The 19177-nt window shown below is 39.6% G+C and overlaps 1 protein-coding gene across 4 annotated transcripts in view; it reads right to left on the reverse strand.

The window, feature by feature from the left end:
• Positions 1 to 19177, reverse strand: part of MCF2 (MCF.2 cell line derived transforming sequence) — a 62530-nt gene that overhangs the window by 2745 nt on the left and 40608 nt on the right. For all 4 annotated transcript variants that reach the window (XM_064277647.1, XM_064277646.1, XM_064277650.1 and 1 more), the window contains 7 exons: positions 17988 to 18080; positions 10979 to 11071; positions 9815 to 9940; positions 8379 to 8600; positions 3073 to 3165; positions 1893 to 1971; positions 1286 to 1349 (listed from right to left, as the gene is read on the reverse strand). In XM_064277647.1, coding sequence (XP_064133717.1) covers positions 1286 to 1349; positions 1893 to 1971; positions 3073 to 3165; positions 8379 to 8600; positions 9815 to 9940; positions 10979 to 11071; positions 17988 to 18080 — 770 coding nt within the window. The remainder of the gene's footprint in view (positions 1 to 1285; positions 1350 to 1892; positions 1972 to 3072; positions 3166 to 8378; positions 8601 to 9814; positions 9941 to 10978; positions 11072 to 17987; positions 18081 to 19177) is intronic.

A 19177-nucleotide genomic window follows, 5' to 3' on the forward strand; every position in this document is an offset into this window, starting at 1 on the left:
TGGCTACTTCTGAAAGATGATATGTAACAAAGAGAAAACCAGTATTTCTAGGAAGTAACTCAAGGATCCCTACGTCATGGAGATGCTGCACTATAAATTTCTATGCCGGGACTTTGGAATCAGTGTGGGGATTCTTTCTGCATATATGCAAATGTTCTATGGAAACTCCACCTTTTAGAAACCCCAGAGGCACAATGGAGGGGGCATTGGTGGTTCAATAGTCAAATTCTCATGCTCCAATAGTCAAATTCTCATGCTCCATGTGGGAGATCCAGGTTCCTCTTGACCAGTGTGCCTCATTTGCAGCCACTGTGTCTGTTAGTGGAGGCTTAAATGTTGCTACAATGCTGAACAAGTTTCAGCAGAGCTTCTAGACCAAGAAGAAAGGCCTGAAGATCTACTTTTTGAAAATCAACCAAAGAAATAACAACAGTCCGATCCACAACAGACCATGAGGATGGCGAGGGCTGGCCAGCATTTCATTCTGTTGTGCATGGGATCACCATGAGCTGGAGCTGACTCAACAGCAGCTAACAACAACAACAGAGGCAGAATACAAAGACCACATCTCTAAACCCAGCACAGAGCTGTTATTTAGGGCTGCCACCTTCCTCAAGGACTTCATGGTTGTGTCCAGGGACAGTTCTCTCCCAGGATCATCACCTCCACACTAGCTATGCAGAAGGAAGGACCACATCCCCAGCAACAGGTGTCCATCAAAGTACCATAAGGCTCTGAGCCAGCAGCACTGCCAGTCCTTCATCTGCTCTTCCCATATTCTTACAATCCTCCTCCAATCAGATGGAAAGTGACCGAGGATACTCGGAAGAGAAAGCCATGACTGCAGCCACCGTTACTCCATATGCAACTCCCCCCGCCATAGTGTAAGAATCAATCATGTCTAAAAACCAGCCCAAGCTATTGTGTTATCTTCAGCATCAAGGGGAACCAAGGGATAACTGTTAGTGACCACCAGGCTCCAAGTATAACGCTAAGCCAAAAAAAAAAAAAAAAAACACCATTGCTGCCAATTCGATTCCAACTCATAGCCACCCTATAAGACACAGTAGAACTGCCTCATGAGGTTTCAAAGGAGCATCTGGTGGATTCCAACTGCCAGTCTTGTGGTTAGCAGACTGAGAAAAGTATGTGTTTACAGAATTTGATAGGTTATTGCTAAAATGGCGGGTGGTGTTTGTCAGAGATACTTCAATTACATTGTTTCTTGTTACATAAGGAAAACAAAGGATTGAGGAGTGATATTCCTTAGAGAAAAATCACTTACTCATTCTGCTGAAGAGAAAGCTGATCCTGGTCTGCTGCCTGATTCTGCTGCTCTCGTTTCTTGACTGTGAAATACAACAAAGCTTATTTAAGCGTCATTCGGAAGCTACTCTTCTTACTTACTTGTAGGCCAATGACTTATACACACACTTACATCATTCCCATTAAAGATAACCTTCACTGATTGGATATAACCAGACAGAAGGCCAGTCTGAATCTGGAGTTTGGGAAAGGTTTGAACTGTGTAATATTTTAGTCAAGAAATGCACGTTTAGAACCAGAGCTTGTATTATCAAGCCATAATTACTGGAAGTCTAAGCAGAATTGCCTCATAGGAAAGACTTGGAATTAACACAGTCAATTGGCTGCATTGCTTCTCAACTGCTCCCAAGCATAAGAGTTCATTTTTTAATGTAAAGTTCATTCTCCAAAGACGTTCAAACAACCTCTTGAATCTTGATCTCACTACTAATTAGTTTAACAAACCCTTTCATTATAAATAATATAAAGTAAATATCAGGTCCATTCCCTGTAAAGATTACCACAAAATCTGAGCCAATGAGCTGTAACTGTACTTCTTGTTCTGAATAGTACATGCTTGAATTTACCTGCCATAAGTTCCTGTTGCTTCAACAAAACAGCTCTTATTTCTTTCACCCATGACATCTTCACATCTGTATTTGGAGCCTAAAGATTTAAAAAGAACAGAGGCAGCGCTTTTGAAGAGGATGCTTTATAATAACATAATTGTCATTAGGCCTATTAAACATAATATACTCCCTAGAATTCCATATTCAAGTCCTAATCTTGTGACTCTTCAAACTTCTATGAAGCAAATAATTAGATTAGATGAAACACAGTCAAAACCATTTTGAAATGGCCCTTAAATAATGGAATGACAACACTGAGAACATGTAAAATATAATTCCATCTTTCTTTTTCTCTTGCAGGAGGGTTTGTTAAAAAATGTAAATATTTTTACATTTAATTTTGGTAAAATAATATAAGCTCTAAGGTTTCTGGAAAGACAATGGATTAGAGAATAATTTTAGTTACAGATGCTAGAGGGAAAGCTTCCTAAAATATTCTCCCATTAGTTACATTAGAATTTTGTTAAGAAAAGATACAGTATTATACCTAAACCAGACCCTGAAAACAGATTTTTTATGGATTGTAGCCACCAAGTACAGAATTAAACAAACAAAAGAAACACTGAGCATTGCAAACAGACAACAGTACATTGAGTTGTCACCAGCCATGACGCAAATAATTACTGAAATGACTACACCCTCTGAAGTGTTCTAATCCCTCTACCCTTCCCTGAAACAGGTTGGATCGCACAGCACATCTGGCCAGGGCTTTACCCATGTTCTTTAGAAACAGGGATCAAATCTGGTCTGTCACAAACTGCATCTCATCATCAGGAACCCTCTGAACACTGTCCACAAGAGGATCTCAGAACTGTTATGAATCTAGAAACTCGACGGGGACATAGAAGCACCTGCCAAGCCGTCAGCTATAGCTGAGAAATCTCCTAGTGTAGCTGTGAAAACGGAAAGCCCTAGAAAACACCAGAGGCATATCTCAGTTTAAGTTGAAGAACACATGCCCTGCTGAAAAAATACATAAATACAGCACGACAAGCGATACTCAAATGATATTTAAGTGGCCTACATGAAAGAAATGAGAATTTCCATAATGCAACCAAAATTATTTTTGTTTTCAAAATTTAGACTTTTGAATCTTGAAGCAAGTTACAGAGTCTAGAATAAATGAAAAATGGCCAACCTGGATAATATAAACTTCTTCCTTCCTACTGTAACAGATTTCAAACTTTCGGTTATCTCCTTTCACATATTCAGTGATTCCAACTTCATCCATCTACAAAAATAGAAGTCAAAACTCTCATGAGAATTTTATTTTGAATACAAAATGACATTACATCTACCTCATCATCTTTTAAATAAAACAGAATTGCTCACTTGAGCGCAATACACATTTTCTACTCAACAAATAGGAAATGACAAGTACAATTATTGACAAGACTATTTAAATATTTTCATTCAACTGTGTACTTTATAGTTCAGATTACATGCTTCATTCTAATGACAGAAACAAACGTTATAAATCTGCACATCCAAGGAGTCCATCTAAGATTGACTTCTATTATAAATAAACCACACGCTATTAAAACTATTTGTCAATGGAAGTAAAAGTAATTTAAACATCAGTGTGAAAAGTCACAGAGCCCTGGTGGTGCTGTAGTTTAGTGCTCGGCTGCTCATTGAAAGGATGGCAGTTTGAACCCACCAACTGCTCCACAGGAGAAAGATGTGGCAGTCTGCCTCCATAAAATTACAGCGTTAGAAACTGTATGAGGCGTTTCTAACTCAGTCCTATAGGGTCACTATGAGTCAGAATTGACTCGATGGCAATGGGTTTGGTTTTGGTTATTTTGTGAAAAGCAAACCAAAATTAATTTAAAAGGTTATTATTATTTGGCGGATCAGTTATTCTTACCAATTATTACCCATCTCTATAGAACTGCATTCCACCACTTACTAGCAGCATGACTTTGGGTGAGTTACTCACCTCTCTGTGCCTCATTTTTCCCATCTTTAAAATGGGGATAATAAGAGTACCCACTTCATAGAAAGCTGCTATGATGACTAAACGAGTTAACAGTGGTATTTGTAAACACTTAGAGCAGTCCCTGGCCCAGAGCACCATCCGCATATTTGTTTTAAAAAAAAAAAGATGGTAATAAACGCATGAACTGAGGAATTTGGAGAACTCAAATCTCTCCATCTGATTACTGTGACTCTAGGGCCTTTCTTTTGCCAACTGTAAATACAGCACATAGTCATGAGAAAAATATATCATCAGGCCATAGGATTCCACCTTGGTATGATGGGGTCAAGACAACAGTCCATTTCTAATGAGAACTTGCTCAGCACTAGGGAGCACCTCTTAGGAAGGATAGGTCTTTGAAGCCAATAGCCCAAATTGTTCAGTTACATTTTGAATAGCAATTGTTTAATACTGGATTCACACGACAGGTAAGCAAGAAGACACAGCATAACAGCGCTGAAGAAATTTGCTAATTTCTGTCTGTCTTATTCAGCAGGATCAACATTTTCCCAGTAATCCTGGTCTAAAACCTTGCAGGCATCACTAACTAATCTTTGCTTCTTTAAGGATATTAGGCAGAATAATGGAGCCCTGGTTACACAGTGGCTTAAAAGCTTGGCTGCCAATCAGCAGGTCGGCAGTCCCAATCCACCAGCTGCTCCTTGGAAACCCTATGGAACAGTTTTACTCTGTCCTGTAGGATAGCTATGAGTCAGAACTGACTTGCCGGCAATGGATTTGGTTTGGTTTTTGAGGCATAGGAACAACCTGCGTTATATATATGACAAAACCTTACTTGCTGAAAGTGAAGAGGACTTGAAGCACTTGCTGATGAAGACTACAGCTTTCAGTATGGATTACACTTTAACATAAAGAAAACTGAAATCCTCACAACTGGACCAGTAAGCAATATCATGATAAATGGAGAAAATATTGAAATTGTAAAGGATTTCATTTTATTTGGATCCACAGTCAACGCCTATGGAAGCAGTAGTCAAGAAATCAAATGACATATTGCATTGGGCAAATCTGCTGCAAAAGACTTCTTTAAAGTGTTAAAAAGCAAAGATGTCAATTTGAGGACTAAGGTGCGCCTAACCCAAATCATGGTGTTTTCAATCGCCTCGTAGGCATGTAAAAGCTGGATGATGGATAAGGAAGACCAAAGAATTGATGCCTTTAAATTATGGTACTGGCGAAGAATACTGAATATGCCATGGACTGCCAAAAGAATGAATGAATCTGTCTTGGAAGAAGTACAGACAGAATGCTCCTTAGAAGGATGGCAAGACTACAAATCACATACTTTGGACATGTTATCAGGAGGGATCAGTCCCTGGAGAAGGACATCTTGCTTGGTAAAATAGAGGGTCAGCAAAAAAGGGAAAGACCCCCAACGAGATGGACTGACACAGTGGCTGCAACAATGGGTTCAAGCATAACAACAATTGTGAGGATGGCGCAGGACTGGGCAGTGTTTCGTTCTGGTATACGTAGGGTCACTGTGAGTAAGAACTGACTCGATGGCACCTAACAACAACATATGCATGTGAAAGCTGGACTATGAATAAGGAAGACTGAAGAATTGATGCCTTTGAATTATCGTGTTGGTGAAGAATATTGAATATACAATGGACTACCAGAAGAATGAACAAAATTGTCTTGGAATAAGTACAGCCAGAATGCTTTTTAGAAGTGAGGATGGTGAGACTTGACTCACATACTTCGGACATGTTATCAGGAGGGACCAGTTCCTGGAGAAGGACATTATTATAGATTGAATGTGTCCCCCATAAATGAGTGTCAACTTGGCTAGGCCATGATTTCCAGTGTTGTGTGGTTGTCCACCATTTTGTGATCTGATGTGATTATCCTATGTGTTGTAAATCCTAATCTCTATGATGTTAAATGAGGCAGGATTAGAGGCAGTCATGTTAATGAGGCAGGACTCAACCTACAGGATTAGGTTGACTCTTGAGTCAAATTCTTCTGAGATATAAAAGAGAGAATCCAGCAGAGATGAGGGAGGGACCTCATACCACCAAGAAAGAAGTGCCAAGAGTGGAGTATATCCTTTGGACGTGGGGTTCCTGCACTGAGAAGCTCCTAGACCAGGGGAAGATTAATGACAATCACTCCCCCAGAGTCAACAGAGAGAGAAAGCCTTCCCCTAGAGGTGATGCCCTGAATTCGGACTTCTAGCCTCTTAGGCTGTGAGAGAATAAATTTCTGTTTGTTAAAGCCATCCACTTGTGGTATTTCTGTTATAGAAGCACTAGATAACTAAGACAGACGTCATGCTTGGTGAAGTAGACAGTCAGCGAAAAAGAGGAAGACCCTCGATGAGGTGGACTGATACAATGGCTGCAACAAGGGGCTCAAACAGCAATAATTTTGAGTATGGCACAGAACCAAGCAGTGTTTTGTTCTGTTGTTCATAGGGTTGTTATAAGTCAGAACCGGCTCTACAGCCCCTAAAAACAACAACAAAGGCATTATTGTGGGACCAAAGAAGAATCAGATTGATTATTTTCTTTCAAATATCATATATTATTTATTGCTTGTATTTATTGCCTTGTGGAGACTACAAGCCCAACTACTTTCTATTGAAATGTTTCTCACATCTATCTCACCCTCTCTCTTTCCATGGTAACCATTGTAATTTGAATTCTCATGACTTCATAACTTCCTACCAGCTCCTCCTTACACTAATGTACTCTAGAACTATTTTCTTGGTGTGCCCATCACTATGACAAATTAAAGGTAAATGAAAAATCAATACCAACCAGAAATACTACATTAGGTATTAACTATGGCCACTCCACAAATAAAATGTGAATCAAATGGATTTGGGTTAAACATGCGTATGTTCTATCAAACGTCCCTATGTTCTACAAAGAGAGGCAAAGTGCCTTCCCAAGGAATAGGCATAAAGAGTGCAAGAGACCTGAACCCGGCATAAGACAGATCATAAATTCTTGGTTCTCAACCAATGTTTACTAGAGACATAAGAGACCCCTGGAGATTTCTGGGCTTGGAGGTGGACCGATAATATCAAAGGAGCAAGTGGACATTTGTTGTAAAAACAGTTTTAGAAAAGCTGCTGTGGGAAAGTAGAAAGTAGGAGGAGCTCGAGGACCTGACCCTGGGCAGGAACCCACTTGGGAATAGCTTGGGGTTGCTAAGTCCACAGGGAGATTCCTAAGCAGGGCCTGCTGATCTGGCCCCTTCTTAACACAAACACCTCAGGCCTGTCTCAGAATAAATTATCTTGTCCTCGTTATTAAAACCAGTTGCCAAGGAGTTGATTCTAACTCATAGGGGCCTCATATGTGTCAGAGTAGAACTGGGCTCCATAGGGTTTTCAACGGCTGATTTTTCACAAATACATTGCCAGGACTTTCTTCTGAGGCACGTTTGGGTGGACTCAAACTGCCAACCTTTTGCTTAGCAGCTGTGCACCTTAACTGCACCGCTTGGGGACTCCTTCCTCTTTATTACTGCTGCTGAAAATTTCACCAATTCTCAAGTACACTGGTGATGGCAGCTATGAAAGAACGTAACCAAAATGATAGCGGTTGGGGAATAGAGGGCGATAATTTTCTCTCTTTTCCAAATTGTCTGTAAGAAACGTTATATCACTTTTACAATTTAAAACTTGAAAAACAAAATTAATGAGCCGTAAAATAAATAATCAAACTTGGCCAATTCCAGACATGTGAATTGGCAAGTTCCTCTTATAAAATGGTGAAACCAGCTGGGAGTATCATCGGGTTGCTGGTGACTTCCTTAAATAATACTGTTCTCATTTTAATACCAAACTGATAGCACAGAATGGCAGTTTGAGTAACCGAAGACAACAAAGTAATTTCAAAGCACTGAGCACTCTGGGAGGATAGGACAAGGCCCATGTAGAAAGGATTCAGCTGTAGGTAGCTTTGGAAACCCAGGAAGGGATGTACATGGGGATGAGGGAGAGATACAGAAAGGAAGGTGGGAATATGCTAAGCACAAATCGAGTTGAGGAAAATGGAAAAAAAAAAAAAAACCTTTTCCTCCTTGTCTTTCCTGCACCATAAAAGCTCCTTGCTGCCAAGACCAAGAACTCCACCCAGTACGATTTGTTCTTACAAATGGGGGAGGAGCCTGGGACAGGCCCCATCATTTCAAACTATGCTCTGTGGGCCACTAGGAGGCCCCCTTGAGGGCTGGCCTGGGGTTGGAGTAAGGGAGGAGAGGAAGGGGCCAATCATAGCTGCGTGCTCACTCTCTCATTTCAAGTAAAGAAGCTCGGCTTTACCTGATTTATAAATAAGATTTCCCCTAAGCGATGTGCAGCTAAAGGACAAAACACTCATTTGAATGGAAAAGCATACAAATGGTGTATTACAAATTGTACACGCAAACACACATAAAATCTATATATGAAACCATATTACACTACACAATTTAAATTATCTTACATTCAAACAGTGTTTGAAACTGTATGATGGATATCTATCAGCGCCTTCTCCACTTTCGACACGCTTTTTACAAAAAACGATGGCTTTTTCATACAAGAAAAGGTGTCGCTGCATTGGCTTGAATCTAGCAAAATCCTTCATTTTTGTAGCACCTTTCCGGTGTCCCATCCAGACACTGAATGGGCCTTGCAATATCATCTTGCCCAGGTCATTCAAGTTTCCCTAGAATGGAAATCCAAACCCATTAGTACAAGGCAAAGCTACATTCGGATCTTTGACATCAACATTTTAGTGTTGGGTTTAAGCTATTAAAACCCGGAAACACAATTTATAGAGTTTTTAAAATTTTAATCATTATAACTTTTTAGGTTAAAACACGCCATGTGTCACATATGTACAAAATTGCTGCCAGGGTGGAAGATAGGAGAAACCTCCCTTTCCTTGGCCTCCTTGTCTCCTTGTGGAGGTAAAGCTGGGGTAACACTTCCCAACTCTTCCTCAGTTCTGATGGGTGGATGACATATACCAGTCCAAGCATCCCCAGGGGGTGGAGCTAATTGGTTAAAAGGCTGCAAACTCTGAAGATTTGGTCCTTTTCTTCCATATCTATCCTGGACTAGGCCAAGCAGCCATTCTGGGACAGTACGTCTCCTCAGCAGACCCAAACATTCCTTCAGGCAGATGTCCCTAGATCTGGACTTACGGGTGGCCATAGGGGACAACTGGAATGTTGCAAATCCATTTGGGTGTGGATCTGAAGCCAGTTCTCCACTTGGCATTAGCAGTAATAATGCTGCCATTTTGGGCCCATTTGTCTGCCTCTTGCAGCATCTTAGTTCTCAACTGGTTCCAGGAGGGGGGAAGAAAGGGACGCTGACATGCTTACCCTCCCCCCTTGTCATGGATTGAATTGTGTGCCCCAAAAATATGTGTCAACTCAGTTAGGCCATGATTCCCAGTATTATGTGACTGTCCATTATTTTGTCATCTGATGTGATTTCCCTATGTGTTGTAAATCCTATCACTATATTAGTGAGATGGATGAGCAGCAGTTATAGTGATGAGATCTACAAGATTAGATAGGGTCTTAAGCCAATCTCTTCTGAGATATAAAAGAGAAGTGAGCAGAGAGACACAGGGACCTTGTACCACCAAGAAAGAAGTACCGGGAGCAGAACGCATCCCTTGGACCCAGGGTTCCTGCACAGAGAAGCTCCTAGTTCAGGGGAAGACTGATGACAGGGACCGTCCTCCAGAGCTGACAGAGAAAGCCTTCCCCTGGAGCTGATGCCCTGAATTTGGACTTTTAGCCTACTAGACTATGAGAGAATAAACTTCTGTTTGTTGAAGCCGTCCACTTGTGGCATTTCTGTTAGAGCAGCACTAGATAACCAAGACACCCCTCCAAATCCCAACAATTATGAGCATCTACTTACGATATAGCCAGTTATTGCAATCTGATGCATGGAGTCATTAAGTGACTTCAGTAATTCCAGCATTGTGTCAAGCGCCTCCTTTAATTGGTCAGTTCCTTCACAGTCTCTGCTATATTTTATTAGCTCCTGTAATTAAAAGCCAGGGATTAAACTTAATATTAAGCAGATATTAATAGCCAGAGAAAAATTATTAAATTTTTGGCTAACATGCTTTCAAGGGCGAATTCAAAGCTAATGTCACTTTTTTGGGTAATTTCTTTCATATGCTCTTTGTTACATTAGTACTATATTTAATAACAATGTCAAAATTGGGGAAGAAGTAGAAGTGACAGAACAATACAAAGCCAAGGGCATTCACTGCTTTCGAACTGAAAAAACAATAGTATTAGAACACACTAGAGGTTCATTTTGAAAGCAATTACACACTGGTGGCGAAAATGGTTAAGGCGCTCAAATGCTAACCAAAACATTGGTGGTTGAGTCCACCCCGAGGTACCTTGGAAAAAAGGCCTGGTGATCTCCTACTGAAAGTCACGGTAATTGAAAACCCCACGGAGCACAGTTCTACTCTGACACACATGGGGTCACCATGAGTTACAATTGACTCAATGGCAGCTGGTTTTTACATACAATGATCTGTTTTATTCAAGATGCATCCATGAGTCATACAATATATCATGAAAATACACTCAAATAAGCTATATTTTATTTATACGTAACTCAGAATTTTAGTAATACTTTCACATTACACTAGGCAAGTGCCATTTTCGTTTTTCATAGAGAAGGCCCATATGAAATTCAACCTCAAAGCCATATAAAATATTTATCTCTTTAGATCTTAATAATATGAAAAGTTCTCCTGTGAAATTTTATGCATAAATCAACTGATACCTGTATGGAGAATTAAATAGCTGAAAAGACTGCTGATAGTCTCAGTGTGACATCTATGCCTAAGGCACTTGCACAGTCATGGTAACTCAAAGTAGCACATCAAATTAATTCTATTAGGAAATCCAGCCTTTCCAGTCATAAAAAAAAAAAAAAACAGTCATAGAGCCTACCTATTTCTACTGCTTCCTATTCAGCCACTCCCTTTTTAATGGCTTTGTCATATCTGACCCAGAGAAGTAAGTAAAGAATGAAGCAAACACTTCATGTAATTACCTTCAACAGTAACTGATATTTAGTGATTCGTTGCACTGGTTTGAGTAAATAGGAATCCAGACCAAGTCTATGTTTTAATTTCCTTTGACATTCCTGTCATTAAAAGATAATTATCAATAAATTTAAATTAAGGCATGTACCTGTGAAGATTCCAAGTGTTAATTGATTAGACCCAATGCATAAATGTTTCTTACATCTCAAAGAAAACGTACCAGGAAAATTGCTGCTTCCTATGGTACAGAAACTGTAAGAGGCAATACAACTGAAAAACGACACTAAACATTTCATGCATTTGGAAGGTAGAAAATTTCAACATTTCAAAGGCACAGAAAGTTTTCGTACAGACATTCACATCGATGTGGAGTGCTAAAAAAGTAAGAAAGCAAGGAATGACTATAGATTAGCGTGATGAAAAAGCTCTCCAATAAAATAAAATAAAAAGGCTTCTCTAATACATTTTTAAACATAAAACGTTCAGGTCCACAGGCCAAGGCCCAGAAGAGAAATAGGTTGTGCTAAAAATAAATATGACTGGGTTTGAAAAGTTTTTTTTTTTTTTTTTTAAGTATCACAAGAAAAATACAGCACTCTCAACTGGTGCTATATTTCATCAAGGTTATTGGCTCACTGCCACTATAAATATAAGGGCCATGGCATTGGGTCCTGGGAACATTGTTGGGTCCATGATTAGGGCAGATGGGACTGATTAGGAAAAAATATTCATATAGGATATGTACAACACAAAGGGATGGGGGGGTTATACCTGTGTAAGTCCAGAACCTTCCTCTGAACATGGTTAAAACCCAATATACAATTCAATTCACATCAGAATTATTAACTTATAGCTAAAGATGATGAGCTGATACATGCATTTAATTCTGCTCACTCTTGAAACCCCACTAAAATAATGACAAAAGGTATATTTTTACAAGGAAAACCAAAAAGTACAAATATGAGAGATGAGACAACATTGACAAAAAAATGGAAACTGGAAACCACACTGATAAATGGTAAATAACTGAGCACATTGGAGAACAGTGGCAGAGGGCAAAACCACGGAACAACTCAGTGTATGTTACAGAACGCCGCCAGCTCTCCACAATGACTCAGGAAATTATAGATGCCAGGTATCTCTGAAAGCTGGAGTTGAAGACAGGACTCAAAGAAGGATGGTTGGCAGATAATAACTAGTATTGACCTAGACGTGAAGAAAGCAGAATTCTTATACACTGCTAGTAGGAATGTAAAATGGTGTAGCCACTGTGGAAAACAGCTCTGCAGTTCCTCAAAATATTAAACACAAATAAAACAAAAGATAAAAACCACATGATCTTATCAATTGATGCAGAAAAGGCATTTGACAAAGTCCAACACCCATTTATGATAAAAACTCTCACCAAAATAGGAATTGAAGGAAAATTCCTCAACACAATAAAGGGCATCTATGCAAAGCCAACAGCCAATATCACTCTAAATGGAGAGAACCTGAAAGCATTTCCCTTGAGAACGGGAACCAGACAAGGATGCCCTTTATCACCGCTCTTATTCAACATCGTGCTAGGAGTCCTAGCCAGAGCAATTAGGCTAGACAAAGAAATAAAAGGTATCCGGATTGGCAAGGAAGAAGTAAAGTTATCACTATTTGCAGATGACATGATTGTATACATGGAAAACCCTAAGGAATCCTCCAGAAAACTACTGAAACTAATACAAGAGTTTGGCAGAGTCTCAAGTTATACGATAAACATACAAAAATCACTTGGATTCCTCCACATCAACAAAAAGAACATCGAAGAGGAAATCACCAAATCAATACCATTCACAGTAGCCCCCAAGAAGATAAAATACTTAGGAATAAATCTTACCAAGGATGTAAAAGACCTATACAAAGAAAACTATAAAACTCTGCTACAAGAAATTCAAAAGGACATACTTAAGTGGAAAAACATACCCTGCTCATGGATAGGAAGACTTAACATAGTAAAAATGTCTATTCTACCAAAAGCCATTTATACATATAACGCAATCCCAATCCAAATACCAATGTCATACTTTAAGGGGATAGAGAAACAAATCACTAATTTCATATGGAAGGGAAAGAACCCCCGGATAAGCAAAACATTACTGAAAAAGAAGAAGAAAGTGGGAGGCCTCACCCTACCTGATTTCAGAACCTATTATATAGCTACAGTAGTCAAAACAGCCTGGTACTGGTACAACAACAGGCACATAGACCAATGGAACAGAATTGAGAACCCAGATATAAATCCATCCATGTATGAGCAGATGATATTTGACAAAGGACCAGTGTCAGTCAATTGGGGAAAAGATAGTCTTTTTAACAAATGGTGCTGGCATAACTGGATATCCATTTGCAAAAGAATGAAACAGGACCCATACCTCACACCATGCACAAAAAAACTAACTCCAAGTGGATCAAAGACCTAAACATAAAGACTAAAACCATAAAGATCATGGAAGAAAAAATAGGATCAACCCTAGGAGCCCTAATACAGGACATAAACAGAATACAAAACATTACCAAAAATGATGAAGAGAAACCAGATAACTGGGAGCTCCTAAAAATCAAACACCTATGCTCATCTAAAGACTTCATCCAAAGAGTAAAAAGACCACCTACAGACTGGGAACGAATATTCAGCTATGACATCTCAGACCAGCGCCTGATCTCTAAAATTTACATGAATCTGTCAAAACTCAACCACAAAAAGACAAACAACCCAATCAAGAAGTGGGCAAAGGATATGAACACACATTTCACTAAAGAAGATATTCAGGCAGCCAACAGATACATGAGAAAATGCTCCCGATCATTAGGCATTAGAGAAATGCAAATTAAAACAACGATGAGATTTCATCTCACACCAACTAGACTGGCATTAATCCAAAAAACACAAAACAATAAATGTTGGAGAGGCTGCGGAGAGAGTGGAACTCTCATACACTGCTGGTGGGATTGTAAAATGGTACAACCACTTTGGAAATCCATCTGGCGTTATCTTAAACAGTTAGAAATAGAACTACCATACAACCCAGAAATCCCACTCCTCGGAATATACCCTAGAGAGACAAGAGCCTTCACACAAACAGATATATGCACACCCATGTTTATTGCAGCTCTGTTTACAATAGCAAAAAGCTGGAAGCAACCAAGTCCATCAATGGATGAATGGGTAAATAAATTGTGGTATATTCACACAATGGAATACCATGCATCGATAAAGAACAGTGACGAATCTCTGAAACATTTCATAACATGGAGGAATCTGGAAGGCATTATGCTGAGCGAAATGAGTCAGTTGCAAAAGGACAAATATTGTATAAGACCACTATTATAAGATCTTGAGAAATAGAAAAAACGGAGAAGAACACATACTTATGTGGTTACAAAGGGGGGAGGGAGGGAGGGAGGGAGAGGGCTTTTTATTGATCAATCTGTAGATAAGAACTGCTTTGGGTGAAGGGAAAGACAACACTCAATACAAGGAAGGTCAGCCTAATTGGACTGGATTAAAAGCAAAGAGGTTTCTGGGATAAAATGAAAGCTCCAAAGGTCAGCGGAGCAGGGGCTGGGGTCTGGGGAACTTGGTTTGAGGGGACTTCTAAGTCAATGGGCAAAACAATTCTATTATGAAAACACTCTGCATCCCACTTTGAATTGTGGCGCCTGGGGTCCTAAATGCCAACAAGCGGCCATCTAAGATACATCAATTGGTCTCAACCCACCTGGAGCAAAGGCAAAGGAAGAACACCAAGGTCACACGACAACTAAGAACCCAAGAGACAGAAAGGGCCACATGAACCAGAGACCTACATTATCCTGAGACCAGAAGAACTAGTTGGTGCCTGGCCACAATCGATGTCTCCCCTGTCAGGGAGCACAACAGACAACTCCTGAGGGAGCAGGAGACCAATGGGATACAGACCCCAAATTCTCATGAAAAGACCATACCTAATGGTATGATTGCGACTAGAGGAATCCCAGAGACAATGCTCCCCAGAACTTCTGATGGCACAGGACAGGAACCATCCCCGAAGACAAATCATCAGGCATGAAAAGGGCTGGTCAGTGGGGGGGGGGGGGGAGGGATGCTGATGAAGAGTGAGCTAATTAAATCGGGTGGACACTGGAGAGTGTGTTGGCAACTCTTGACTGGAGGGGGGTTGGGAAGATAGAGAGAGAGGGAAGATGGCAAAATTGGCACGAAACGAGAGACTGTAAGGGCTGACTCAATAGGGGGAGAGCAAGTGGGAGAAGGGAGTAAGATGTATGTAAACCTACATGTGACAGACTGATTGGAACGGTAAATGTTCACTTGAAGCTTAATAAAAATTAAAAAAAATATATATTAAACACAGAGTTAGCACATGACTCAGCAATTCCACTCCTAGGTATGTACCCCAAAGAACTGAAAACAGGTATTCAAACAAAAACTTAATGCGTGAATGTTCACAGCAGCACTATTTACAACAGCCAAAAGGTAGAAACAGCACAAATGTCCATCAACTGACAAATTAATGATCAAAATGTGGTATACACATATGATGAAATCTTATTTGGTCATAAAAAAGGAATGAAGTTCTGATATATGCTACAACATGGATGAACCTTGAAAACATTATGTTAAGTGAAAGAAACCAGACACAAAAAGTCATATATTGGATAATCCCATAGGAAGTTTCCAGAATAGACAAATAGATACAGAAAGTAGATTAGTGGTTGCCTAGGGTTAGGGGGTATGGGAGGAAATGGGGGAGGTGACTGCTAAAGGGTACAAGGTTTCTTCTATGGATGATAAAAATGCTCTTAAACTGATTGTGGTAACGGTTGTACGACCTTGTGAATATACTGAAACCACTGAATTTTCCACTTGAAAAGAGTGAGTTTTGTACTATTTTAATTATACCTTAGTAAATCTGCTACACGTAACTGGGCATAATAACTTTTTTTAAAAAAGAGAAGCGATTAGCCTCTCAAATCCCCTTGTCACTATGCCCAACTGGGTGGCTGCCCTCCCTCACCCTGGTGGAATGGATGTTTATTATCTGGAGAAAGTAAAACAGAGTGTCTTTGGACTAGGGGATACCAGGTCCAGCTGAGCATAGTGTACTATACTGAAAAAAAGGAGGTTACTTGACTATTTACCTGCCAAATTAGACACTCCTATCTTTCTTCCCCCACTTGGCTACCAGAACACTGGCAGTCAGAGCCTTATGCAACACATGGCAGGCTGGGGAAATTGACCAGCCTAACAGAAAGGATCTAAACATACTGGTATCGGAGATCCCTCCCAAGGAAACAGCTTTGGGAAAATCATCCTACAATGAGGACTATGGTCAACAAACTCACCCAGGCACACAGAACTTCCAATCAGTTTTTCAGTGCCTACACATAATATAAGTGGACAGAGAAGAATCACCAGACACTTAAGGAAAGCATCTAAGACAAGTGAAAAACAAAGAAAAATAAAATATAAAATTGATTTGAAAATAATAGAAACTACATAGGGAGGACAAAATTATTTTTTAAAGGAAAATCTATTATTATTATCCTCATATAAATAAGTGAAAATGTTGAATTCATGAAACAAGAATAGAATGCTAATAAAAGGAATATTCAGAGAACAAAAACAGGTCGGGCTCTTCAAGCTTAAAAATATAATAGCAGAAATGAAACCCACAATGAAAAAATTGGAAGAAGAATTTGAAGAAATCTCTCAGAAATTAGATAAGACAAAGAACTGTAAAATAGAGAGAAAACAACCCAGGGTATCCAATATTCATACAACGGAAATTCCAGAAAGAGAGAATTAGAGAAAAATCAAAGAAATAATCCAAGTCGGACAGGAGGTTCTAAATTCAAAAGGATCACCACGAGCCCAGCACAATAGATGAAAAAAAGTGCCAACGTTAAGGCAAAGCAATGTGAAATTTCAGAACCCTAGGAATAAAAGAAGTCCACATAATCTTTCAGAGAGAAGACAAAAAAAATTATGTCATCCACAAAGAAACAAAAATCAAAATGGAATCAGATTTCTCAACAGCAACACTGGGAGCTAGAAGTCAATGGAGTAATACCTTCAAAGTTCTGAGGAAAATTAATTCTTACCTAGAATTCTATACCCAGTCAAACTGCCAGTAAAGTGTGAAGAGAGAATAAAAACATTTTCAGACATGCGAACTCTCAAAAAAATTTACTTCCCATGCACACTTTCTCAGAAAAGCTACTACAGCATGTGCTCCACCAAACAAGGGAGTAAAACAAGAAAGATAAAAGCATGGCACCTAGGGAATAGAAGAGCTCACCCCAGACACAGGTGAAGAGAATCCCAAGATGAGAACAGTGCAACAGGCCTAGTGAGCAACCACTCTATATGAGCAGGTCAGGAGATTTCAGGAGAGATTTCTTCAAGAAGATGAAATTCAGCGAAAACCTAATGTGTTGAAATGTACTGAAAAGAGATTTACACAACTGGGACAGTTGAGGTGGAATAGGGATAAGTAACTAGAAAATTAAGTGACTAAGAAGACAATTGTAAGAAAAGGAAAGGAAAATCAATCATGCCACTTGAATCATCTGAGAATAGAATTTACCTGCTCTTAATAATTTAATATCTAACCAAAAATTATTATATAACTATACTGAAAGATTTGGAGGAAGGGAAGTATGTGTATGTGGTAGGTGCGGAGGGGGCAGTAAAGAGAGCTACGCGCTTATCTGCCGTGGTGGGAAGCTAATCGATAATGCCCCATTCTGGAAAAAATGAAGAAGCAGCAATATTAGCATGTTATTTGGAAACATGGGAGGAAATACCAAAAGCAGTAGCTAAAAGAGCTGAAAGTAGGTACTTCTGGAGAGCAGCAAATATGTGTATGTGCGTGCACACGTGTCTTGGGGAGAGTAGAATTTACGCATATATAAATTACTTGAAGCCAAATCTGAATTTATAAATGAGAATTACATCCAATACTTGAATAATTACTATACCTGGAAAAAGGCGCATTCGGAATACTTCCTCCAAATTGTCTCTGATCTGGGCTTATTCTGACAATATTTTGCATATATCTGAAAATCATTCTTCTGTGATAAAAAGCAAATTCAAATATATTACCAATTTATGAACATGTACTTATGTTATCAAGAAAGACAAGGCAAAAGTGAGTGTGGCTCAGCATTACAGGAAAAGTGGCCTAAAGGGTCTGCCATATTGGCAGCTGGTCAGGGGTCCTCTTTGTATTCCAAGAATAGCATGGCCATCTGACCAGGGTGGGGAGGACACGTAATTATCCAAGTAATTTCAGAATTTCCACTTACTAAGCTTGAAATCTAGAGAGAGAAAATCCTTCTCTGTCTGAACTATAAAAATGAATGATATTTTTTCCATAACTGTGAACTGCTAAGGTACCAAGAGATATGCTCTTGCTAAGCTGTTAGTCGGAAACCCTGGTGGTGTAGTGGTTAAGAGCTACAGCTGCTAACCAAAAGGTCGGCAGTTCGAATCCACCAGGCGCCCCTTGGAAACCATATGGAGCAGCTCTACTCTGTCTTATAGGGTTGCTATGAGTCGGAATTGACTCGACGGCAGTGGGTTTGGAGTGGGTTTAAGCTTTTACTCTCTTGGTTCCCTGATCAATGAACTTGTAGCTCACTTCTAAGTTACAGCCTGCCATTGTTGTTGTTAGGTGCTGTTGAGTTGGTTCCAACTCATAGCAACCATGTGTACAACAGAATGAAACACTGCCCAGTCCTGCACCATCCTCACAATTGTTATGCTTGAGCCCATCATTGCAGTCACTGTGTCAATCCATTTGGTTAAGGGTCTTCCTTTTCTTTGCTGACCCTCTACTTTACCAAGCATGAAGCCCTTCTCTAGGGACTGGTCCCTCCTGATAACATGTCCAACATATGTGTGACAAAGTCTTGCTATCCTCACTTCTAAGGAGCATTCTGGTTGTACTTCTTCCAAGACAGATTTGTTCATTCTTTTGGCAGTCCATAGTATATTAGGATATCATCATTACAGACTAAACAATTGAGGCATCTGCTCATGCTATTCTCTCTCTCTGGAATCATCTTTCTCTTACCCTCATCTAATGGACTATCTCCTATTCATCCCATGAGTCATCTCTTCTTTAAAACCATCATTTATACCTCCAATTGATATAAGATGCTCTTCT

Source organism: Loxodonta africana, chromosome X, assembly GCF_030014295.1.
Source record: "Loxodonta africana isolate mLoxAfr1 chromosome X, mLoxAfr1.hap2, whole genome shotgun sequence".
Taxonomy (NCBI): Eukaryota; Metazoa; Chordata; class Mammalia; order Proboscidea; family Elephantidae; genus Loxodonta; species Loxodonta africana.